The sequence below is a fragment of the Camelus ferus genome, chromosome 16, assembly GCF_009834535.1.
Source record: "Camelus ferus isolate YT-003-E chromosome 16, BCGSAC_Cfer_1.0, whole genome shotgun sequence".
In the NCBI taxonomy this organism is placed as follows: domain Eukaryota; kingdom Metazoa; phylum Chordata; class Mammalia; order Artiodactyla; family Camelidae; genus Camelus; species Camelus ferus.
In genome coordinates this window covers 12,115,469-12,140,210 of record NC_045711.1, presented here as the reverse complement: position 1 = coordinate 12,140,210, position 24,742 = coordinate 12,115,469, and the positions used below count along the sequence as shown (strand labels likewise).

The 24,742-nt window shown below is 43.4% G+C and overlaps 1 protein-coding gene across 1 annotated transcript in view; it reads right to left on the bottom strand.

Annotated features, from left to right (window-relative positions):
- The window catches only part of DNAH2 (dynein axonemal heavy chain 2), an 81,507-nt gene that overhangs the window by 54,837 nt on the left and 1,928 nt on the right, over window positions 1–24,742 (bottom strand). Inside the window, exons 3-12 of the mRNA XM_032498694.1 lie at window positions 21,124–21,185; window positions 18,698–18,868; window positions 11,791–12,019; window positions 11,140–11,250; window positions 10,731–10,969; window positions 9,599–9,790; window positions 7,662–7,867; window positions 7,081–7,210; window positions 6,650–6,832; window positions 5,966–6,180 (exon numbers count right to left, since the gene is read on the bottom strand). Coding sequence (XP_032354585.1) covers window positions 5,966–6,180; window positions 6,650–6,832; window positions 7,081–7,210; window positions 7,662–7,867; window positions 9,599–9,790; window positions 10,731–10,969; window positions 11,140–11,250; window positions 11,791–12,019; window positions 18,698–18,868; window positions 21,124–21,185 — 1,738 coding nt within the window. The remainder of the gene's footprint in view (window positions 1–5,965; window positions 6,181–6,649; window positions 6,833–7,080; window positions 7,211–7,661; window positions 7,868–9,598; window positions 9,791–10,730; window positions 10,970–11,139; window positions 11,251–11,790; window positions 12,020–18,697; window positions 18,869–21,123; window positions 21,186–24,742) is intronic.

Genomic DNA, 24,742 nt, shown 5'->3' with positions numbered 1-24,742 from the left:
CTGTTCTCACGGTGACTGTTTGCAAATCCTCTGCTATCTCAAACCTGATCTGCCCCTCCCCCTCTCTGCAGAAAGCCTCACCTTCTCCATCACAGAAATCCAAAGCCATCAAGCAAGAGAATTCCATGATGTCCCTGCTGTAAAACTTAGGAACATACCTGTCTCCACACTATGATTTCTCCCACTGACAACAGAAGAGGCCTTCCTACCACCCAAGGCCAGCCCCTCTTCCTGGGCTCTGTTTTTCTATCCGGTTCCCTCCTTCAGATGCCACCTTCTGCACCTCTCCTCCACCCTCAACCTATTTGTTCCTTCCCATCAATATTTAAATATGGCCAAGTTTCCACAATCTTAAAACAAAAATAAAACCCAGCCTTTCCCCGACTCCAATATCCCCCTACAGGCATCACACACCTTTTCTAGCTTATCTTATTTAAAGAATCATCCTCCGGAATCCCCTTCCTTTCCTTTCCTCCCATGCTTCAATCCCCTGAGAGCTGGCTCCCATCTTACCCTCTAAATCTGCTAGCATCAAGCTTGTCTAGGACTTCTTGTAGGATGTCTTGTAACTAAACCCCAAGAACCTCCTCAGCCCCATCCTCCCTGATCCCTCTACAGGTCTTAACATCCTGGTGGACTCCTCTCCACCTGCCTCAGACACACTCCCTGGCTTCTGAACCACAGTCCTCTTCTTATTAGCTCTGCCCTTCAGCAGAAGTACCCTTCTCTCTCCAGGATCCTTTAACAATCCCATTCGTTGAGGCACTGGAGACTCAGCAAAAAAAATCCACTTCCCCTGCAGCTCCCTTACATGCGGGCAAGCACTAAATTAACAAATGGGAAATAATATCACATTTCAAGTTTTTCACCTTTATTGGACAGGAATCTTCCAATGAAGGAAACTCTTTCCAAGTGCTCATTTATTTGTGATATATGCTTTAAGAGATTGTGGAAGAAGAAAAGCTGTTTTTTCAAACCTTGAAGATCTCCACTAAAATACGAATTATTTTTGAAACTGTGTCAAAATTCTTCAAAGTGAGTAAGGCTCTCTCAAATACGAAATGAACCGTGGATTACGAGACATTTAAGGAAAGCTTCCAAAGTAAAAGGGAGCAGCCAAAACAAGGGAAAATTACTTTTAATCAAGAATTCCAAATCCGGTCAAATGACCAACACGTGTAAGGCAGAAACAGTTCTCAATCATGCAAGAACTCAAAAAATGTATCTCCTATGCACCATTTCTTGGAAAACTACTAAAGAATGCACTCCATCAAAACAAGGGCATTAACCAAGAAAGAGGAAGACAAAGGAAATAGGAAATAAAACAAGAAAAGAGGTTCAGGGGAGTCCCAGGGCCACCTCAAAACCAACCAGTCAGACTGAAGCAAGAGTTACAAGGGAATTCCAGGAGGGAGAGCGCTAAGAAGAATATGAAACCAGTAACCTGCCTGACAAGTCAGATTGCGAGGGAAAATATTCAAATGGGCTTTATTGGTTGGTCTGGAAGAATTAACGATAGGGAACAGAGTGCTAACAAAATAGTGAGATAATTATTCATTCCAAAAAGAGCAAACATTGTACTAGAAAGGAAAGAACTAGAACAACAGAAAATTACTTGGCTCAGCAGCAACCAATGCTAACAAAGTCATTAAGAAAAACACTGAATATCAATTTAATCAAAAATTGTGTGATAGCTATACTGGGAGGATGGAGGGGGTGAATATATATGGGCACATTTCTAGTGGCATAAACATATTCTCATATGTTCTTCAAACTGGAGTCCTTGAATTTGACTCTGTAAACATCTTGGCAAGCCCACTTGGGTATGTACACTATCCAGTGGGAACCAAAATGTTTCTTCATTTTCTCATCATGCCAAGATTTTTCAAAATAACTTTAAGGCAAATTATCGAATATTAATTGTCAGTCAACATGATGAATTTGGAAAATACCTTCCTGAGGTTGAGCTGACAGCCATGCGAGGACCTTTTCTCACAATGATGCTCAATCTTGGCTAGAAGTTTGTCAACACATTTCTAGAATTCAAATTGATTCTATTGACAAAGTGAATTTTGTTTTAAAAATCAGACTGGGGGATTGTTCTTGTAAAATATTTTCTGACTTATCCTCAGACAAGCAGTTGGACAATAGAGGCAGGGTAGTGAAGCTGGATGACTTTTAGTGCTGACAGCCCAGAATGAACTGACCTGATGGACAAGGTGCTGTCAGATCAGGAGAAAAGGAGGAAGAGGAAGCCCTAGATGCAAAACACGGACAGACGCCAGCGTCCCCTGTCCTTCTCCGAAGAAGTCCCACTGAACAGAAGAGTCTGCTACATACACAACGATAACACAACTCTTTTCAGCCAGGTTACAGAAGACATCTGGAATATGTTTGTGTTAAGTGCAATCTATAAAGCTGATCTGGCTGTAAAACGTGGTAAAAGCCAATTTGGACCTCAGAGTTCAAATATTTGGGATATAAGGTGGGATAACAGAACCTCTTGTGAGATAAAATAGGTATTATTAGGGACTGGAAGGCTCCTAGAATTAGGGGAGAGTCAGGTAATTCTGAGGACAATCAGGACATTTGAAGAGCATGCTTATTTCAAGATCTTATCTAGAGCATGAACAGAAAAAAGTAAACCTGATAAAGTTATCTGCCCCTCTCTGGAGAATTCATATGTTTTGGAAAAGCTGAAACTGTCTTGGATGTCTTTACTGGTTTAATGAGCCCAGACTTTTCAAAATCCTTTCCTGTGATCCTGGGTTTTTTTTCCCCCCCCATACATTACTTACTGGATTGAGGCAGTTTTATCTTAAAACCACAAAAATGTAAAGCAGCTTATAACAGATCTCTCTAGAAAACAACTGCCAAAGGACAGGGGCACCTCTTCTTTCTGGAAGAAGTGTTTTAGCCATTATCTGGGTTTCAGTTAAACCCAGGCTGTAAATACTTGGCCCGAAGTTGCCTTGTTAAGCTCTACTATAAAGATTATGCAAACAGAGTTTGAGATAAATATCTGTTGTGTCCCTCAACAAGAGATGATCACAGCAGACACGAGTTGCCTCTGAAGTTTACCCTGGCTACCTGGGGCACTAATCTTAACCGTCAGGTGGACACACCGCTGTTGGGGGGAAGGGAACCAGACGCAGAAAGCCCAGCTGAAAGCCTCCAGCACAGAATATTCAGGAACCTTATAGAAACTGCACAGCTTCTAAGTCCACCAACAGTAGGTTGGTTGGTTGAATTACAGTTCAGCCAAACTATGGGATGCTATAAGCCATGAAAAATAATTATGTGGTTCTGTACGTATAGAATGGAAGACTTCCCACACAGAGTGCTAACCTTTAAGAAAAGCAAGTTTCAAAAATACTGTTTAGAGTGGGATCCTGTTTTATGCATGCAGTGTGTAGTTTTGATTACATGGTAATCATGGCTGCCTCTAAGAAGTGAGGCTGTGTGCTGGATTTGCACTTTTTCCTTTATATACTTCTATATGATTTTTTTCTTTTTTTGCAGTGAGCATGCACCTCTTTTCGTAATTTCAATTTAAAAATTAAAAAAGATCTTAAAAAATTAAAGAAAACCAACCATATGAAATGGGAGTGGGTGATAAAAATAAAAACACCAAATCATTAAGAATGAGAATGGTTATCTTTGGGCGAATTTTTTTCTTTCGTCTATTTTTCTGCATTTTGCAATTTTCTAAAATGATCAAGAATTTTATGATGGAAAATTAAATCATTTTGAGAACAGGTGAAATGTATAGAACAGCGTGTACAGTATGCTACTATTTATATTAAAAAGGATACTTAGATAGACATACACTCTTATCCCTGGGCTGTTACACAATGGTAACCTTGACCGTTTGTGCAGAGAGAAATTGAGTCACTGGGGGACAGCAGTGGAGGGAGATTTTTCATCCTCAGCCCTGGTATGACTTTTGAATTTTAGAACATGCATATATTACCCCTTCTAAAAGGTGGAAATGTTTTAAAAATTAAAACTATTATATCACCTTGCTAAATTTGTTTTAGAAATACTGTGTTCACCAAGTTCACAAAGGCAATTTTTCTGGAGGGAAGATGATGTTTCTTGATTGTTCATTCTTTGCGAGGACTTTGATATGTGTCATCGTGACTCCTGACCACCTCTCAGGAAAAGATTTTTTAAGTAGATGAGGAAACTCAGGCTCCGAGAAATGCAGTATTTGCCTGGGGTCACATGGCAAAAAAGCTCCAGGCTTCAAACTCTAGTCTGCGGGGCACAGAAGCTCACGCTTTATTCACTCTCACTGGCTGGTCCCGAGGATTAGAAGGAAGTAGCCACCAACCAGTGCTGACCTATGGCCTCTCTTTACCTCAGCTCTTGTTTTCTCTCCTACTTCAAATGTAAATATCGGTCATTGATGTTTAATAAAATTCTGTTCTTTGAATATGATCCTTTAATTCAGGGGAAAAGGGCTCCGAGTTAACAATACTCATATTATCCCAAGCATGTCCAGGTGTCTCTCCAAACATAGTACCTTTGGGAGAACCCAGCTTGAAGGGAGCATGTGCCTCACAGATTCAAGCCCATTATACTCTTGCAAACATCATAGCTGGGTCATCCTGCCCTAGTCTTCCATCTCTTCAAAATCTTATTGTTGATTTATGAGGCTATTTTTCTATGATCCTACTTGGCCATTCCTCAACAAACCACAAACCCTATCAACACAGATCTCGACATGCCTCCCTGGTCAAAGGCTTATCTCAAACCTCTTACCCTCTTCTTCACGTTCTGCTTATCAACTGCTTCCTGTTCCCCCGGGGCTCCTCGCATCTCTGTCCTCCTCGCTGCTGCCCTTCCCTTCACCCCTCTGACCTGACACTCGGCCCTGTTTCTCCATCTCGGTTCTTTTGCTTTCTTCCTCAAACATAATGGTCATCTCCCCCTGGTGAGGCTGCCTTCAGCTCCCAGGACAGGCACACTCAGTCTCTCTGACTCAGACTCCGTCTCCACACAGGTCTTCTCTGGCAAAGCCCCTTCCACATTTGCCACAACAGATAAGGACAGTCCATGAATTAAAGCCAATTCTAGTAGCAAAAACCCAGAAGCGTGGGAAGTGACTCTTATTATAGGGCCTAGATGACGACAAGAGGGAGCCAAAAACATTCAAGTAGGAGGTTATTTCCTTCCGATTCGGGAAAAACTGTCATCAGGTTTGTAATCTCTGGAGATGGTTGCCTTACACAGTTCCCTCTTTATTTCCCTCTTCTGTATCTTTTTTTTTTTAAGTTTTTTTGGGAGAGTAATTATGTTTGTTTGTTTGTTTTTAGAGGAGGTGCCGGGGATTGAACCCAGGACCTTGTGCATGCTAAGCATGCGCACTACCACTTGCGCTATACCCGCCCCTCCTTCTTCTGCATCTTATATAGAAAAGAGGCAGGGCTCCAGGGTAGAGTAACAGAGGGCAGGGACTCCCATTGTGTCCATCACCTGTGTCCACCTCACTTCTTAGCACACAGAAGGCACTCAGGGCATACTTTTGAATAACTAATAAATGAATTAATTAAATTTAAAATAATTGTAATATGAAAATGTCATGATTATAAAGCTGTAAGAGAGGGCATGGTCTGACAGCCCCAGCAAGTCTCAGGCGAGCCGTCTCAGGTGAGCCCCCTCGGTGGCTCGTGGTTTGGATGATTTTGCTGAACCATCACAGCCATCTAGTGGCAGGACACCTACATCACTGGTCTAGTAGGTTACTGGGGTTTTTCTTTTTCTAATCAGGCTTTTTGGGGAAGATCAACTGTGAAATTAAAATTAAGAAGTGATAGTAAACATATTACAGGATAAGAGAGAGTTAGAAGAATAGACAGAAACCAAGAGATGGAAGTTAACCTCTTGGGAGGGTTGGGGAACTAGACGGCACCCAAGACAGGACAAACCAAGGGAGAGGGAGTCAGGGTGGGTCTCGTACTTGTCAAAGTTGACGTCCAGCATGCCCGCCTTCTCCTGGTTGATTCGTAGCAATGGTGTATCCAGCCGCCGAATGCAGTCCTTGTCCAGAGTTGATGTCCAGTCTTGGAAGGTTTTTCGAACCAGTTCATCAATGGCCTGAACCATCTGCTGATAGGTGTGGACAGTCTCCTCTCCAGTCCCAATGTGGGGCAGGAAATGGGCGTTGGAAAGACACTGAGGGGGAAAAGCAGAGATGGTCGGAGTCTACTTGCCAAATTCGTCTGTGTTACCATCTCCCTGAGGCCACATACACACAACGGTATGCGTAAGGCTCGCCACGGAGACTGATTCTCACTCCTCAAAAGTGGGGCCAAAAAGAAGGGTGAGAGGAAGAGACCAAGGCACGATGAGAAAGGGAGTCGAAAAGAAGAAAGAGGAGCACAGAGATTCAGCTCAAGAAAAAAAGAAAAGGAAGTCAGTGATAGGAGGTGAAGGATTTAAGAGGCACAAGGTCGAAAACTATTAGGAGCCCTTCCTCAGCGCAGACGGCAACGTCTGCCGGCCCTCTGGTCCGACCCCGCCTCGGGTCAGGAAACCTCTCCAGGGAGACTCCCAGCACCAGCCCCGACCCTCCCAGCTGTGGGCTCAGCCTGCGAACTCTGCGGCCTCCCCGACAACAAGTTCCGGACAAGGCCAGGCTTACGTTCATGACTCTATCGATGCGCCGCCGCAGGATCCGCACCCAGTGCGCTTGCCCGGAATGCTGGGCCATGTAGGGCTCCAGGTATGGCCACTTCTTGCTCAGCTCGCGGTTCACGAGGGCCAGTTCGCTATTGAACAACACGTAGAGATCCACCGCCTTCTTGTCGTATGTTCGCTTGATGACCTGACAAAGAAGCGGAAGGTGACAACAAGCCCCGGGGATGCGGTTGCCTCCAACGACTCCTCCTGGGGAAAAGCTACACCCGGCTGTGGGAGTCCCGCGCCCTAGCCATCCCGGCACTCGGGGAACCGCGGGAAGAAAAGAGGCAACTGAGGACACGGGAGAGAGAGTGAACGGAGGTTGGATGGTGCTGGAAGGACCAGGAGAGGCAAGAGAATTAGCGGGTGGAGGAAGCAGGCCCGCGGCGGCACCTCTCGGGTTGCAAGCCTGTGGAAGGTGTCCAGCAGGAGCACCCCGTGCTCCACGTCGCGGACTAACTCGAAGGCGGAAGTGATCAAGTTCTGAGTCATCACCTCCAGGTCCTTGACTCCAGCTCGGAACCTGCACCGTTAGAGACATGTTGAGACTGGGTGCCCTCACCTGACCCCAAGTACATCCCCTGAGTAAGACCACCACGCCGGATGTCCTGACGGCTTCCTAGGTGCCAGCCACTGACTATGAGCTTTACATGCATTCATCCATTTATTCCTCAAAACAACGCAATGAGGTAAGCTTTCTCCCTAACCGTTATTTTATACTCCAACTGGTAGAACAATTTGCCCAGAGTCACATAACTAGTCTGTGGCAGAACCAGCATCCAAGCCCAGAAAGGCTGACTCTGGAACCCTGAGTCTGAGGAACCACCTCCTTTCTCGAGCTGCTCCCCACCTTGCCCTCCCCATCCCTGACCTGTCACCTCCACCGCCTCCCTGGGTACACTCTGGCCACTCCTCCTGCTCTTGTTTTGCAACCTCTGCTCTACCTGGGGTGGGGGCAGCTGTAATGCTGTCACCTGTTGTAGTCCTCATGCCAAGAGGTGTTCTTGACGTCCAGGATGCCCCCGCGAACAGCTCGCAGCACATGCAGGTTTTTATGAAAGATGTCCTCGATCTCCAGCAAGTTCCGTGCTATCTGGGGCCCCTGGGCGCCAAAGAAGCAGGGAAGGGGACCTTGCTTGCCATCCTCCCAGCGGGCAAAATGGTACTGACAGTCACACACCTGCAAAGAAGTCAGCGTGAGGCTACCTGCCCTCCTTTTTGAACTTGTCAGTCCTGTGCTCTTTGGTTTAGCTTAAAATGTCTAAGAACTAAGGAGGACCAACCAGACGCAAGGGGCTACCGAGGTGAATTTTAGCTGTAGCATGAAACATGAGATACTAAGGCAGCGGTAACAGGCAAAAGCCTCAAAACACGGGATGGTGGTCCGGCACAGGGTCAGGCGAGAAGAGCCAAAGCAGCAAGTCCCACGTGTAGCCTGAGCCCCAGCTCCCCCAGCTCCTGGACAGGGATTCTGGAGCCTCTGCTGCTGGCTTTGAGTCTCCTTCCCTGACAGTCTCCCCACCTCGATAAGGTCCTTGCAGCGTTGTACAAAGGCATCGACCTGGGCGAATATGCTGGTCTGGTCCAGGACCCAGCCCCAGTTGGAGAACCTGTGTAGGAGAAACACTGACCGGTCAGAAGCAGGAACACGAGGTATCAACCTGCCTGTACCAGGCTGGCACTGGGGGTCCTGGTTCAGGGGGAGCCTTAGAAAATGAAACCCTAAAAAACAATTTTCCTGAGCCCTGAGAGAAGAGACACAAGGTGAGGTGAACCGAGAGGAGACAAAGCATCTCTGTTCTGGGAGAAGGTTTGCACATAATGGAATTTTAGACTTTAGGGGCAAGAAAGGAGGAAAAGACCAGGGGGGATTCTTGGGATCAAGGAGAAGAGGTTATAAGAGTTAGGAGAACCTAGGGCTAGGAGCTAGAATATCTATATTCAGAGAGGAAACTTGGACTCTTGCGAAAACTCTAGAAGAATATAACCCATAGCCTTAAACTGCAAGCAGAAGGAGTCAGAATCTACCCTCTACGGGAATGATGAGGGGTCACACATGCAATTCTGGGGAGGCACGTCGTACTGGGTGTGCATCTGGGCAGCCCGTAGGTAGTGATCTTTCCAGGCGTGACAGCAGGAAATGCAGCCCTGTAGGTCCTCCTTGCTGGAAATGACAAAGCCCTCAAAGATCCGGTCCAGGGAGATGGCACGGCAGCATAAGCGGATGATCTCATTGCTCATCTGCAGAAAGGGTCCCAACAGCGTCAACTCACAGTCCTGATTGCACACACCCCCCGGCACCCCCTGGACCCCACCTCAGGTCTCAGCTTCCTACCTCTTGATCGGGTTCCTGATACCCAGCTTGCCGCTGGTCCTCCAGGCTCCACCTCCACCCCCTGCTCTGCAGCTGCGCTTCCCTGCCAGCGCTCAGCTCAGCGCCATTTCCCCTACTCTTTGAGTCGGTCACCCTGATGAAATGGGCCGGGTCTTTCTCCTCAGAAGCCGGTGTTCCTTCCTAAGTCTGCCTCTCACCCACTGCAAGCTCCATCTTTGGAAATGAGGAGGAGAGGGTCTTCCCCCTCCTTTACAGCTCAGCCTGGGAGTCTGTCCTTCCTGCCCTCCTCCCTGTGCTCCAACCAGGCCTCTTCACAAAGCCTCTCTTCCTGCCTAGACTCCTTCCACCTGGAAGCAAAAACTTCCAGCCCAGGCCCCAGTGCTGAGCATCACTAAAGTGGACTATGTGCGCAAAAGCCTTTTGTCTCTGTCGGCCTGAAAGGCCCTCCTCACTACCTCTCCACCACCGATCCTCTGGTCAGCGAATCAGAATTTCTTCACCTTCTCCAGAAATCTGAGTTCTATCAACGTGGCCATCCCCGTAAAACCCTCCGTCCTACCCTCTGCAGACACACACCTTTCGGAAGAGGGAGGTCAGTCTCTCCCGAGTGTTGTAGTGGGGAGAGTTGACCCAGATGATACGGATGAGACTGATCAACCTGGGGAGTTTACCAGAGATGTCCTTAGGCCGCACGTAAGCCAGTTCCTGGTAAGGTTCCTTCAGGATCGACAAAAAAGTCAGGTTTGACTGGGCTTGACGAAAGCCGTCCTGGTAGTAAAGGGAAACCAAGAGGAGACTTACCCACTGGGAAGAACGGGATCAAAGTGAGTGCTTTCGATCCCTCTGGAACCCCCTCCTGACTGGCCTCTCCTGGGAAGCGTTCCCAACCTACCCTACCTAGTGCCAGTCACCTCAGGTCTCCGCAGCCCTTCAGGATCAGAATCTATACACACCTATTTTTATGCACTTACTAGTTTCTTTGAAAGTAGTTTTATGTCTTTTCTCATGTGTGGGTTCCACCTCCCCCACTAGGCTGGGAATTCACCAAGCTCAGGTTTTGTGTCTGTTCCTCTAGTTTCTCCAGTTGAATTCAGAGCTTTGCACAAAAGAGACCCTCAATAGTTGTTGATCAACCAATGGGACATGACTCCCATCCCTTCCCCGTTCTCTACCTGGGTTTTATTCTTCCCCACCTCGCTGTGGCTCCATCTGTTAATTCCTAGCTTCAAACACCCATAGGAAGAGAGGGCCTCTCTCTCTGTGTTCTACAAGTCACGCCAATCTTCTGTGTGTCTCCAGCACTAACATAATCAGCTGTTCCTACTCTACCAAAAAAATTTTTTAAGTGTTTGTCTTGCAGCTCTTCTGGCTGACCTACATGGGTTTGCCCTTGACCCCAGCCCATCTAGTCATCTCTTTTATGTAAGTCTTATTTCTCAGCTGGATTGTAGGGTTTGGGCCCAGAGAGGGAACTCAATGTGGTACACTTGTTGAGTAACTAGGTGTCTCCCTAACTAAACTATAAGCTCCTTGGGACCTTGGGTTCTACTACTTTTATACTCTCCCTCCCACAAGCACAAGCCCAAACACTGGATGGATCTATCTTTGCCTTCGATGATTGTGTTGGCTCTCTCTTCTTAGTACCTTATATTGTCTCAACCACTGTCCACTTTCTGCCCAGCCTCCATTCTTTGACCCACTCACGAACCTGGATCTGCTGGGCCAGCTTCATAAAGGGCGCCAGGTAGGAGGACTTGGCTAGGTGCAGGATGGACTCAATGTGTTTCACTCCCTGCTTCACCAGCTGTTTACTGATGCCAGACAGGTCCATGCATCGGTTGCGCCAGAATTCAATCTCCTCCAAAGGGCCTAAATTTTCTCCTGTCTCCACAGACTCCTGGGCACTGAGCACCTCCTTTATCTGCCTTGTCCAGTGGACCACGGAAGCTGCCAGGGAGAGGACAAAACCTCCTGCATTTTTTTGCAGTGCTCCCCAATTGTGTCCTTCCCTCTACCCCCTCCAGAGCCCTCCTAACCCCACTGCTGTCCCAGCCTCTGGGCGGCCCCCTTTCCTCTCCCCTAGGATCCCCGACACACGGGCAATGCCAGCCACTCACTCTCTAGCCGCTGCACCAGCTCTTTGTCCTTAACCACCACCTCAGGCTTCATGTTCATGGCCTCTGTCGGGATGTAGAGGACAGTGTGCCCCTCCAGTTTGTACCGAGTATCTAAGGAAAAGGGAAGGACCGTGGGAGTTCACAGAGGGCGATGAGTTTATGCCACCCCAGTTCCAATCGTGGTGGATGATCTGGGGCCCAGGAAGTATATGCATTTCAGGAGAGCAGGCAGGAGAAACCATGACTCAGGCTTTTTTGATATCAAGCAGGAAAATGACAGAAAGCAAGAGGGAAACTCCACTGAGATATAATAAGAGACAGTCATAAAATAAAATCACAGATCTATATCATGCCCTCAATACTCTCTTCTATGACACGCGTACTCCCCTGCTGCCCTGCACCACCTCCATCTCCCCTCACCCCACATGCAGTCTTTGAAATTTCCAACTCTGAGCAGGTCTGGCCAACTGTTCTACAGCAGGATTAGAAGGCAAACTCTGTACCCCGTTTCAGTCATTCAACAAACACACACGGAGTACCTACTCTGTGCCAAGCAACTCAAGCATCCAGGATCACTCTTCCACCTGCCTCACTCACTCTACTGTTGGTGGGGACTAGGGAGAAAGTGGACACTCTAGACTTTCCGCTTACCTGTCAGGCAGGCCAAGAACCTGTGCAGGTGAGAAGCAAAATGATTTCGAATGCTCTCAGGCCAGGTTGTGTTTGTAAAGATCTGAGGGGCAAAGACGCCATTGAGCAGCCGAAGCAGGGCTGGGATATAGGAGCCCCGCACTGTTCCAAACTGTACAGTTGCCTCAAAGTTGTCTGGAGTGATGGGAACCGGTGCCCGGCGAATGAAGTAGACAATCTGGTTCTGCGTCTGTGTGAAAGACAGAAGATCAGAGTCCAGTCTTCAGGCCCTGCTGTGATACCCAAGGGAATCTGAGGCTCCAATCACGAAAGCCTGGCTGAGTTTCGTTTTCACATTCCCTTAGCGTATCCTGATCCTTCTTCAAGTATAAGTGTCATGAGGTACTTCCCACTCTTGACAGGGACAGAATAGAGTCCATACCCAGAGGTGTGGGAAGGAAAGGCAGAGAGCATGCCTTGAGGGTAGGAACTGTGTATTTTGTCTGACTTGGCTCCAGAACCTAGATGCTCCATAAATGATGGATGGATGAATGAATGAACGGATGGAATGAAAAGGATATAGGAAAAGCAAAAAGGAGAAGGACTAGAAGTTAAGAGACAATTGTCTAGGGTTTTCCATCTCAGTAGCATATACTTTTCCCCCAATTTTTCATTTATCCTTCAATTTGTTTATGCTGAGTTTTTGTTGTTGTTTTTCTTTATATTCAGAATTGTATAACTTTCATGTTGTTAAAACTTCTTAAATTTAAGGTTTCCAATTTCTACATGCTTAGGAAGGTCATTCCCACTTTAAGGTCAGATTCACCTTTTTTTTTTTTCTTTAGTACTTTTGTAACTACTTTTTGTAATTTATTTAACTTTAAAAACTGAGAATAAAGCACAAAGAAGAAATTCATAATCACTCATCTTCCCACTATCTTGGATTAAATTTTGGCATTTTGTATTTGTTTTTTAAAAAGCTTAACAACTATTACTTTTGTTAAAATGATATGTTATAAATAACTGAAACAATGCAGAAAAGCACAAAGATAAAAGTTTAAATGTCATCTAAAATTCTACCACCCAGACATTAATGCCATCATCATAGAGAAACTATTATTCCAGACATCTCTCTCTAGATATATACATACAGAAAAATAAAATAATTATTTCAAAATAGGATCGTGCTATTTTTAAAGTATTGAATTTAATTTTATTTGGATTTACTAGAATAAAAAGACATTGATGTAAATATAATAAAGAAATTGTTGAGTTTCAAATAAATGTTCATCATCTGTAAGAAATTTCTTCTTAAAAGACCCTTTTCTAAGGTTATAAGAAAGATTATGCAAAATATTAAGAGGTTCGTTTTCTCACTGCCTTTCAATTTTAAGTTCAAATGACTCACTGCTTTGAAACGTAAGAACACTGGCACTCTTCAGGGGGAGAGTATAGCTCAGTGGTAGAGTATGTGCGTAGCATGAGCGAAGTCCTGGATTCAATACCCAGTACCTCCATTAAAAAAAAAAAAAAAACCAAAAACATTGGCATTCTCACACTCCCTCTCATTTTCTCACTACTTCCCAGTTTTTGTTATAGTATTATTTTTAAATTGTCCAGGTGGATAACAATCACATTCTATAGCATAACTGTAATTCTCTTGGTTATTTAGTGTTGTTTATTTAAGTGAATATTCATAGAATTTCGATTCCTGAGTTCTCTATTTGGTTCACTTCTAAGTGGACTGGATTTCCATTGATCGTGCTATTTTTATTTCTTTTATGTAGGGTTCTTTCAAGAGTGAAAACCACTGCCTATCTGTTGCCTCTATCCTTGACCATCTAGGCCAGGAATAATACCCGGGTAACACTATTGTTCCTGGAGAACTCTGTAGGTGTGGTCTTCTGGGTGTTCAGAGAAGTCTGAGACCAGCCTGATGGTTTCCCTTGGTAGATAATTTGATTATTTGACTAGAGAACTGAATAATTTTTTCCCAATTTTTTATTTTGAAAAAAATTTCAACCCGTAGGAAACTTGCAAGAAAAGCACAATGAATAACATGACGCCCTCCCTCTAGATCCACTGATTGTTAATGCTTCACCATATTTGCGCGTGAGTGCACCCCCCCCACCTCAGTCTCTCTCTGCTGAGCCGTTTCAGAGGTAGCAGCAGACCTTATAAGACTACACCCTTACGTATGTCGGCATATGGCCCCTAGAAGTGAGGATATTCTCCAACATATCCAATGCTGCAATTAGCACACTTGGAAATTTTAACTTCATATAATTATATGCTATCCACTTAATATTCAAATTTTCCCCAATCGTCTAAATGTCACTTACCGCTGATTTCTTTCTATCCAGGTTCCAGTCCAGGATCACACATCGTTGCATCTCCTTAATCTCCTTTAATTCCACACAGTTCCCCAGTCGTTTCCTTTCTTCCACGGCAATGATATTTCTAATCGTCCAGGCCAGTTGTTTTCCAAAATGTCCCTTAATTTGGATTGATCTGATTGCTTCTTCACTATTAGATGCAAGTTAAATATTCTTGGCAGGAATACCGCATAAGTGATGTTCCCAAAGAATTAATTTCCCTGAATTTAAGCAGCTTAACTAAGATGTGGATTGACATTAAACACCGTGGAACAAATTTTTGTGGAATAAAGTATGTCGTTTCAATTCCCACATTCAGTTTTTTCTGCAGTTCAGGGAAACCTTCTGTATTTTACCTTTAAATTTATATTCTGTTTCATTTGTTGGCTTCCTATGTTAGATCACCTGTGTCTGTCTTTCATATCCATTAACTTCTAACTGTATTGCCATTGGGTTTTTCCTTCCACATACACTGTCATTCTCTCAAGTCTCTCTTCTATGTCTATTCAGATTTTCGGAGATAGCGATCCATTTCCTTGCTCTTTCTAACCTATTTTGTAAGATGCTGCTTTATTTATTTCCTAAAATCTTCAATCTTCCTTTCATTGCATCCTCATGTTTCATCATTTTGTCTCTCAGCCTTTTAAAAAATTGAATGCATGTTCCTGTTACATTGTACTGACATGATGCTGTTGTGAGGATCGCCTTCTGTTCAGTTATGCTCTCCTCTTTTGCGAGCCTCATTCTGTTCATTTCCCACCTTGATGCAGCATGCTGGCAGCTGCAGTTTCTTTCTGCTTGCCTCATGCTTGCGCAGCTCTCTGAAGTCATTCTTTTTGCTCTGACATACTGTGAGTGACTTCCTGATGTCCCACTGTGAGAGCCCGGGTTCATTGTCAGGTATTTTATGTTTCATTCACTTTTCTCTAGACTAAGATAATTGCATGAGGGGATGGGCAGTTGGTTAAGGCTAATTTAAAACGGTGTAAAATCTTTGTTAAAAATACCTGAACTCTTTCTCTCTTTTCAGATTTTGTTAAACACGCTAAGGTTCACTCCACCATTCCTGTGGGGAGGATGGTTTCCTTAAGTCAGTGCATAGATCTTTCCTTGGTCACCCACTTTTAAAGTTTATTAGATGAGATTATGCTTCTTCCCTTTTTGTTTACTCTTGGGTGGTTTTTTCCTCTGATTTCACTTTTTGCTCGTTTTATCAAATATTTAAGAGAAATAATTTTGGAGGAGGGAGGTAGGTTTACTTTTTTTTTTTTTAATATAATGGAGGTACTGGGGATCAAACTCATGACCTCATGCATGCTAAGCATGTACTCTACCACTGAGCTATAACCTCCCCTGCAAGAGGAATAACTTTTAAGGAAGTTTCAATAGGCCTTCTTAGTCCAGGAGAATACAATTAAATATGTCATCTATTTAGAATATATTTCGGCATGCTAAATAGATTTTTTTTTCAGTTTTGTAGAGGCATACTTGACAAATAAAAATTGTGTATATTTTCCCTCTTTGTGTCAATACAGTAATACACCTTTTAAAAATTGTGTATATTTAAAGTGTACACCTTGATGTTTTGATACACATATACATTGTGAAATGATCACTACAATCAAGTTAATTAACATATTCATTATCTCATATGGTAACCATATTTTTCTTTTTTTTTTGTAATAAGAACACTCAAGGTCTACCCTTTAGTAAATTATACACTACAGCATTATTAACTATAGTTACCATGCTGTATATTATAACTCCAGAACTCATTAATCTTGCATAATTTAAGCTTTGTACCTCCTTTCCCCAGTTTTGAGATATAATTGATCTATAATATTGTATTAGTGTAAGGTGTACAACATAATGATTTGATATGCATATTTATTGCAAAATGATCCCTACAATAAGTTTAGGTTGACACCTGTCACCTTACATAGTTACAATTTTTTTTCTCATCAGGAGAGCTTTCAAGATCTACTTGCTTAGCAACTCTCAAATATACAATATAGTATTTTAACTAGAATCACCATGCTGTATGCACATTACATCCCCAGAACTTATTTATCTTTAAATGGGAAGTTTGTACCTTTTGACCAATTTCATCCATCTTCCCTACTCTCCAACCCCCAACTCTGGCAACCATCAATCTGTCTTCCTGTTTCTCCCAACCTGAATCTCTGTTTCACAATCAGTCCTATTGTCTGTTTCTTTGAGTTAGTTTTTTCTTCTAGATTCCACATATAAATGAGATCATATCTCTTTCTCTGTCTGATTTATTTCATTTAGCATAAAGTCCTCAAGCTTCATCTGTGTTGTTGCAAATGGCAAGATTTCCTTTTTTCTCATTGCTGAATAATATTCCATTGTGTGTGTATGAATATATATGCATTTTCTTTATCCATTCATCCATTGATGGATACTTAAGCTGTTTCCATCTCTTGGCTATTATAAATAAGGCTATAATGAACATGGGGGTGCAGATATTTCTGAGATAATGACTTCATTTCCTTTGGATATATACCCAGAAGTGGAATTGCTAGATCATATGCTAGTTTTGTTTTTAGTTTTTTAAGGAAACTCCATACTGTGTTCCATAGTGACTGCACCAATTTACATTCCCATGAACAGTGCACAAGGGTTCCCTTTTCTCCACATCCTCATCAACATTTGTTATCTTTTGTCTTCTTGATGATAGCTGTTCTGACGAGCATATGGTGGTATCATTTTAGTTCTGATTTACATTTCTCTGATTAGTGATGCTGAGCACGTTTCCATGTACCTGTGGGCTATTTGTATGTCTTCTTTGGGAAAATGTCTTTTCAACTCCTCTGCCCATTTTTAAATTGGATTGTTTGTTTTCTTGCTATTAAGTTGGTTGAGTCCTTTATATATTTTGGCTATGTATTCCTCTCTTCTCAGATATGAGATTTGCAAACATTTCCTCCCATTCCTAACGTTGCCTTTTCATTTTGTTGATTTCCTTTGCTGTGCAGAAACTTTTTAGTCTTATGCACTCACCTATTTATTTTTGGTTTTGTTGCCTTTGCTTGTGGTAACAGAGTTTGTATCCATGACCAGCATCTCCCCGTTTCCCCTGTGCCCCAGCGAATGAGATTCTTAATGGAAAAACTGTTTTCCATGTTTCCAATTCTATTCATTGAATAATCCATCTTCCCCCACAGATTTTAAATGCATTTTTACAGAAAATGCTTACATATGTTTCTGTACTTCCTGTGTTTATTTACTGTTGTTTACATAGTATACATTCCTGCCACAGCAAAACTGTTTTAATTACTGTAACTTAATAAAAGATTTCCATATTCACAAGTCTCCTCCGTTACTTTCCTTCTTCATTATCTGCTTTGCTATTTCCATTTCATTTTTCTGGATATATTTTAAAATCCTTTACACTAGGGATCTAGTGACTGTGGTCCTTTGATTGGAGTCACATTGAAATGGTTCATTTTTTGGATGGAAGGATCTTTATAATATCAAGATTCCCACCCAGAAACAGGAGAGGGCTCATGATTTATTTAAATCTTCTTTCATAGCCTGCAGCAAAGTTGTTTTCCTTCACATCAATCCTAAATATTTTTTTAAATTTCTGTTCCTTTTGTGAATAAAATATGTCTTTCATGATGTTTTATAGCTGATAATTGTCAATACACAGGGACAATACCATAGCCTGCTTTGGGCTTTGTTTAATACGGAATGCTTCACGGATTGTGTAGTTGCATAGTGCCATGCTAAATCTTCATCATCACCTTCATTTCTGTATATATGCTGCCAAGCAAAGCAAAGCAATAGCCTTCTTCTTTTCTAAAATTTTATTTCAAAAAATTCCAAACATACAGAAACACTAAAAGAATTTTCCAACAATGACCTGTACACACACCGCCCATACTCTACCACTGACATTTCACTATACATCTGCCGTTTAACTGTTTCCCTACCCGTGGTTTACCTTTCACTAACGTATCCTGTACATTACTGAAACAGTTATCTAAGTAATCCATGAAAGACTTCGAGAGTTCCCTCTGGGATAAGGCCAAGTTCTTTAGTATGACATACAAGACCCTTCACAAGCTGACCCCAACCTACCTTTTCAGCATCGTGTGCCACACTCCTCTTTTCTCAGCACATAAAGTGTTCTTTACCCAAATGCTCTTACTCAGCCTAGACAAAAGCCTACTTACCCTTCATCCTCAACTCAACTATCACCTCCATCACCAGGCCTTGCCAGCATTCTGCTGGCTACATTAGTTGCTCCCATAAAGCCCCTATAAAGCTTTGTCTATGGATCATAATACATTGTAAATAGTTTTTATATGTCTGTCTTCCCCCACTAGACCATGAGATCATCAAAAACAAAACCCTGCCTCATTCCTCCTCTCTGCATCCTGCTGCCAAGCAGGGTGCCTGACACACTGCAAGGCTCCACAGACCTTGGACACAGGAGATGAGACTCACAGTTGCAGCTGGAGATAACTTGGAACCCTCAGCCCCCCGGGAGAGCACCTTGGAGTCTGGGACCGCAGAGTCCGCACCTGCACGGGCATGCCCAGATCTAGCTTCAGCCCCAAACAGGAGTCGATGAAGATGGTGACGATGGGCTCTGAAGGGTCCTGGGCAAAGTGTTCCAGAATGGCATCGTGCTCCTCTGTCCATGTGGCACCCGCCAGTCCCGTCAGCACAGCCCGGGACAGGAAAAGGGGCTTCTAGGGGAGGAGAGCAGAGGGCCAGAGCAGAGATGGCTGTTAGGGTGAGTCGTTTCTCCCATCCACTGTCACATGTGAGGACGTGGGGGATGACAGAAGTCAGACAGGTTAAGAGCCGGGAAGAGAAAGTTGAGAGCGAACTGAACGATAGGTTTCAAGCTTTGGAAGAAACAAGACGATAGGATTCTCTTGCTTCTATGAGCAGAACTGAAATGGATCACAGAGGAGAACTAAGGGATGTTATCTTTCCAAGGTATTTTATTTATGCCTGTGGCTGTAAAAATGTATTATCCAGCAACCCTCAACATCAAAGTAAAACTAAATTAAGGGAACATGTAGGATATAAGCCTAAGTCTAGCAATTCGGAGCAAGGGAATGACAAGCTGGAAGAGGGATAAAGGTAAAAGAGCCATTTCTTTGTGATGCGGCCTCCGCAGGACAGTGGATTAAGTACGGGATATTGGGTAAGAGTCAGACTTACCCAATAGCAGCATAGCAGCAAAGAGAAAAGAAAAAGGGAGGGAAAAAGAAAAGACTTGAAAACACCAAAGAAAAAATCGATTGGATGGAAAATAAATTGTAACTGGTGGTCACAAAACAGTGTTATATAGAGCACCCCTATTTAGAAAGAAAACTAGATGATATAAAGATATAACTCAGTGAACTTGAGACGTCACCTTGTCCTTCTCTCAGTACTCCTGGAATATGAGAAGGAGTCCCTTTTACTTCAAGTTTCCAGGTCAAGAAAATTTAGCCAGTGACCTAAAGTCTTTCATATATAAAGACATACATGACTGAAACATTACACTGTACACCAGAAACTGACACATTGTAAACTGACTATACTTCAATTTTTTTAAAAGTTGAATTGAAGTTAGTATCATTTAAATAAAAACTCCAATGAAGTTAAAAAAAGACATATGTGAAAAAAAATTATCAGTAAAACATCAAAAAAAAAAAAAAAAGACATACACAAAGAACAGTAAGAAAAACACTAAGATCCAGTTAAACAAATGGACAAAAGGATATATGCAGACATGTCATAAAAAGAAGAAAATGAAAATATGAAAAATGTTCAATTTCACTTGAAATCAAAGAAATACAAATAAAAATAGCAACAATATATCATTTATTACCTATCATTTTTTTAAAAATCCTTGCTAAATTGCTAACACACATGCCCCTTGGAAAGGGTTTGTTGCTAGTGTGAGGACAAAAAATGCAATTTGTTTGGAAAACAGTTTGGTGTTATACATTAAAGGTGTTACAAATGTTCTTTACTCTGATTCAGGACCTTTATGCACAGGAATCTAACTTAAGCAAATACTAAGTATTTAAAAACGTGTTAGTTTATTTATAATATTCATCACAGTATTATTATTATTTGCCATCAGAAATGGCAAAATGTGTAAGAGTAAGGATTTAAGTAAGGTACATATATCTAATTGAGTGGACAGTAAAAAATGGTGCTTACAGAAAGTAGATAATAACATCAAAAATGATCAAATGTTTTGAGAAAAAAATTAAAAATTCTAATATGTGGTGCAGGTGAGATTATTTAAAAACAAAAAAACTCACAAGCCTACACAGAAAAAAAGGACATCTCCCAAATTATCAACATTGGATGTGTTTCGACAGTAATACTATGACTTTTATTTTTCCTTTTGTTGTTTTACTTTTTTGTCCCCTCCGATTTTTTTCTTTAATGAGTAGTTATTCCTTTTCTCTCCCTTTTTAAAAAAGTTCAAGGTCACGGCACTGTTCTTCTTACTTAGGTAACTGAGGGTGTGCCTAGACTCCAATGCAGCTTGGAAACAAGGGTGTAGGGGTCACTGAGGGACGATTTCTAAAAGCACTTCTAGTGGCTTCGGGAAATTCTTCAGCCAGAGGGAAGTGAAAGACAGGAAGAAATAATGTCTCAAAAATCAGTATCCAGTGGGGACCATGTCTACCCAGCTCGTTCACCCAGTCAACTGATGAAGCTTGTCACAGTTTGACCCAAGTTGAGGAGACTAGGAAGGGGCAGCTGAGAGCCCTCCTCCTCACTGAAAGCCCTCTTCTTCTGGAGGGGAAGGGGCACCGACAACTCTGTCCTCTACTCGATGAACTGGATTTGCGGTGAGCAGGCCACCAGTAGGGTAAAGAGAAGGAAGTGACCCATTCACGAGAATTCCTCAAACACCATTCCACAGCTGATCCTCTGATCCACCAGTTGCTGGGGAGGAATTCTTGTCTCAGGGGAAACCCACACTTACCACATCCACCTCAGGCTCCGGTAATTCTTCTTTCTGTACTTCGGGTTCCTCCAATACTGACTCTGGGAAGGAGAATTCCAAAAGGAAGCGCAACTTTAAAAAGTTCGAGAGCCACCAGGTGACCCAGCAATTCCACTTCTAGGTTTATATACAAGAGAACTGAAGCAGGGACTGGGACCGACATTTGTGTGCCTGTGTTCTCAGCAGCGCTCTTCATGACAGCCAAAAGGCGGAGACAACCCCAGCGTCCATCAACGATGAACGGATAAACAAACTGCAGTGGAATGTCATCCAGCCGTAAAAAGGAGTGAAGTTCTGCTACAGCGAGACGATGTGCGTGAACCTTGAAAACACCATGGCTAAGTGAAAGAAGCCAGTCATCAAAGACTGCACATTGCATAATTCCATTTATATTAAATGCCCAGAATAGGCAAATTCATAGACACCGAAAATAGATTAGTGGTTACCAGGATCTGGGAGAGGGGAGGGGAATACTAAAAGACTAGGCTCTATTGTAACTTAGAAGATATAGGAACCACCTGGTGCCAATTTCTCAAGGTACGTGAAGCGGCTTTTTTTGTTGTAGGGGTGGGGGCATTTAAAATGCTCTAAAATTAGATAGTGGTGATGGCTGCACAGGTTTGTGAATATAGCAAAGATTCCCAAATTGCATACTTTAAAAGGGTGAGTTTTATAGTAAGTGAATTATATCACAATTTTCTTTTGAAAAGCTGTCTAGGGCTGTAGGGGGTGCAGAGGGAGGCAGGGGATGAAGACAGTCTGCACCAAGGTTACTCTGGTCATTCAGTTCCTGGCTTTCCATTCTCCCCTCATCCTCTTCCCGCATGGAGTAGCTGGGACCCACAGAAAGTGGCCCCTCTCCAACCACCACAGACGCTCTGGACTCCCATTAAACGCAGGAGGGTGTTTCTCTCCCTCCTGATCTGTTGCTCACATAGGAGACTGCAGTAAAACTGGTAGGTTTCCCACCTCCTACCCAGGCTGAAAGGAGGAAGAAACTAATGAGATGGAACCAAAAGACGTTGGGGAACAGGACACTCTGACTTCCAGAAAGAAAAACTAAGAGGGGAGTAAAGCACAGAGGCCGAGGAAGGAAATCACGAGAAAGATGGAATAGCCGATTCTGGGAGCTTAGTGGTGAGTGGTATGGGAACGGACAAAGCCAATGCCCTTTGCGAAAACCAAGGGCATTCAAGGTTCCAGACAGGAACAAGGCAAGGGGAAGGAGAATGAGAAACTCACAAGAGTACAGTGGTTTTATCTTTCATAACACAATGTATATAAAGTTGAAACCATGCAATGTGATTACCAGTATGTGATGGGCATGGATACAAGCAGTAAAAATTTAAAAAACAAGCTTGAGAATGACAAACACCAACTCAGGGTAGCGTTGACCTCTGGAGAAGGAAGAAGGGCTTGCGGGGTGGGGAACAGAGGGATTCACTTGCTGCTACCATGATTTGTTCTCTCATTGGGTGATGGGTACCTGAGTGTTCATTATATTATTCTCTATTTTTTCTGATTTGCCTGAAATACAGGTCTACAACCTCTCATCTAAAACCCTTGGGGTCAAGTACATTTCAGAATTCAGAATTGTAACGAATATATGTATGTATGTGCATGACTGGGGACATGGTGCTGTACACCAGAAATTGACACATTGTAACTGACCGTACTTCAATTTTTTTTTAATTCACATAGAAATAAGTATAAAAAAAAAATTTAGAATTGTAATATAATAAGGTATGTGAGACCCCCACCCGCCTCCTGGACTGCTCCTAATGTTAGTATTTCTGCAGTAAAACGTATGAAAGTTTATACTAAGTGGCTTAAATAGGCTATAAATACCTTCATGTCAGTTTAGGTTATGTTTTACCACCAAATAAGTTTGGATGCCAAACTTTGGGGAAAAAACTTCTTGGTTCTTAGGGCTTTTTACAGATACAGGATTTTGAACCTATACTTCTTTTCTTAGTGGGAGCTGAGGAGCACTTAAGGAAGTCAAAAAGGACCTCAAAAGGGCGTTTGCCCTTTAACCCACCATCCTTCACCAAGAAGTGTTTTAGGCTTTCTCTTAGTCGGTTCAGGCTGCTCCAACAAACTACCACAGACTGGGTGGCTTATAAACATCAGAAGTTCATTTCTCACAGTTCTGGAGGCTGCAAGTCCTAGACCACAGGGCGAGCATTGTAGGGTGAGGGCCCTCTTCTGGGTCTCAGACTTCTGTTTGTGTCCCCACATGCCGGAAGGGGGCAAGGGATCTCTCTGGAGCCACTTCTGCAAGGCACTAATCCCATTTGTGACAGTTCCACCTTCATGATTTAAGCACCTCCCAAAGGCCCCACCTACTAATAACATCACACTGGGCATTAGGATTTCAACATATGAATTGGCAGGGGACACACACATTCAGACCATAGCAAGCCCCCTCTTCATCTCCAGTGGGACAGGCCTTAATCCCTCCCCATCTGCAAAGAGTACAGGGATTAATGTTCATCTCAGGGCTGCCTTGGAGGCCCAAGGCTTCTCTGAACCTCTGTCAGGTGTCAGCTAGAAAGCTCCACATCAAACAATAAAAAGGCTTAGAGCAAAAGGGACTGAAAGATCCGTGGTGTTTGGTGGTCAGTGCTTTCATTTAGAAGTCCCTGCCCTTTCCACCCTGGAGGAGTCTCCAGACTGAACCTCACTGCCCTCCCTCCTCCCTCCCCCAGCTCCTGGTACCCAGCTTCTAGGAGCCAGTCCCATTTTAAACTACTTTCAAGAGAACGCAGAATTAAAAAAAAAAAAAAATTGCACACTTCTAATGTCTAGATCCCAGGGCAAGGCCCTATGTACCCTGGACCTTTCTTCCAGACCCACGCTTAATCTCTCAAGTTTTACTATTAAAAGGGGATTCTATTTCTCTCCATCTCTACAGGCTGCTAGCAGTGTAAAGAAGCCCCAAGCAAAAGGGGAGGGCTACACTTAGCTCACAGTCATAGCTACACTGGCCAGTGCGCTCAGGGACCAGCCCAGTGACAGCAACAGCTACAGAAAACCTTCCAACCCTACTGGCCCCAGCTCACCCACCAATCCCTCCGATCCAAGCCACAAGAGGCAGCCTCTTTAAATTCTTTTCTTCCTGCATCTAGACATCAGGCTTCTTTTCCTGTGGCCCTGAACCTGAACCTCCTTAGTCTCCCAAGGCCCTGCCAAAATGAGGGCGGAGATACAAGAGCCTTAAACAGATGGGAGAAAGCATCAGTCAGGCTTAGGATTCAAAGGATGGCAAAGCAGGCTGAGTCTCCATGGTGATGGGCTTCATGGAAGGAAAACGTTATTTGTTTTGCCACCCAGGGTGAAAATGGGAAAAAGGAAGAGATCAAACCCTCTTCACTGGGGTAGGAGCAACCAGGACCACTTGAAATAAGGAGGAAGAGGCTACGATAGAGGATTGGCTGGAGAGCTCTTGAAGCACGGAGGAGGGGTGTGGGCTGTGGATTTTAAGAAAGAAAGTACAAGTGTAAGGCTGGCCAGGAGGAAAACACACAAACAAGGGACTTCGAGGCAGGCTTGAGGTTCTACTGAACCCCTTGCTTCTTACCCAGTAGCAATAAAA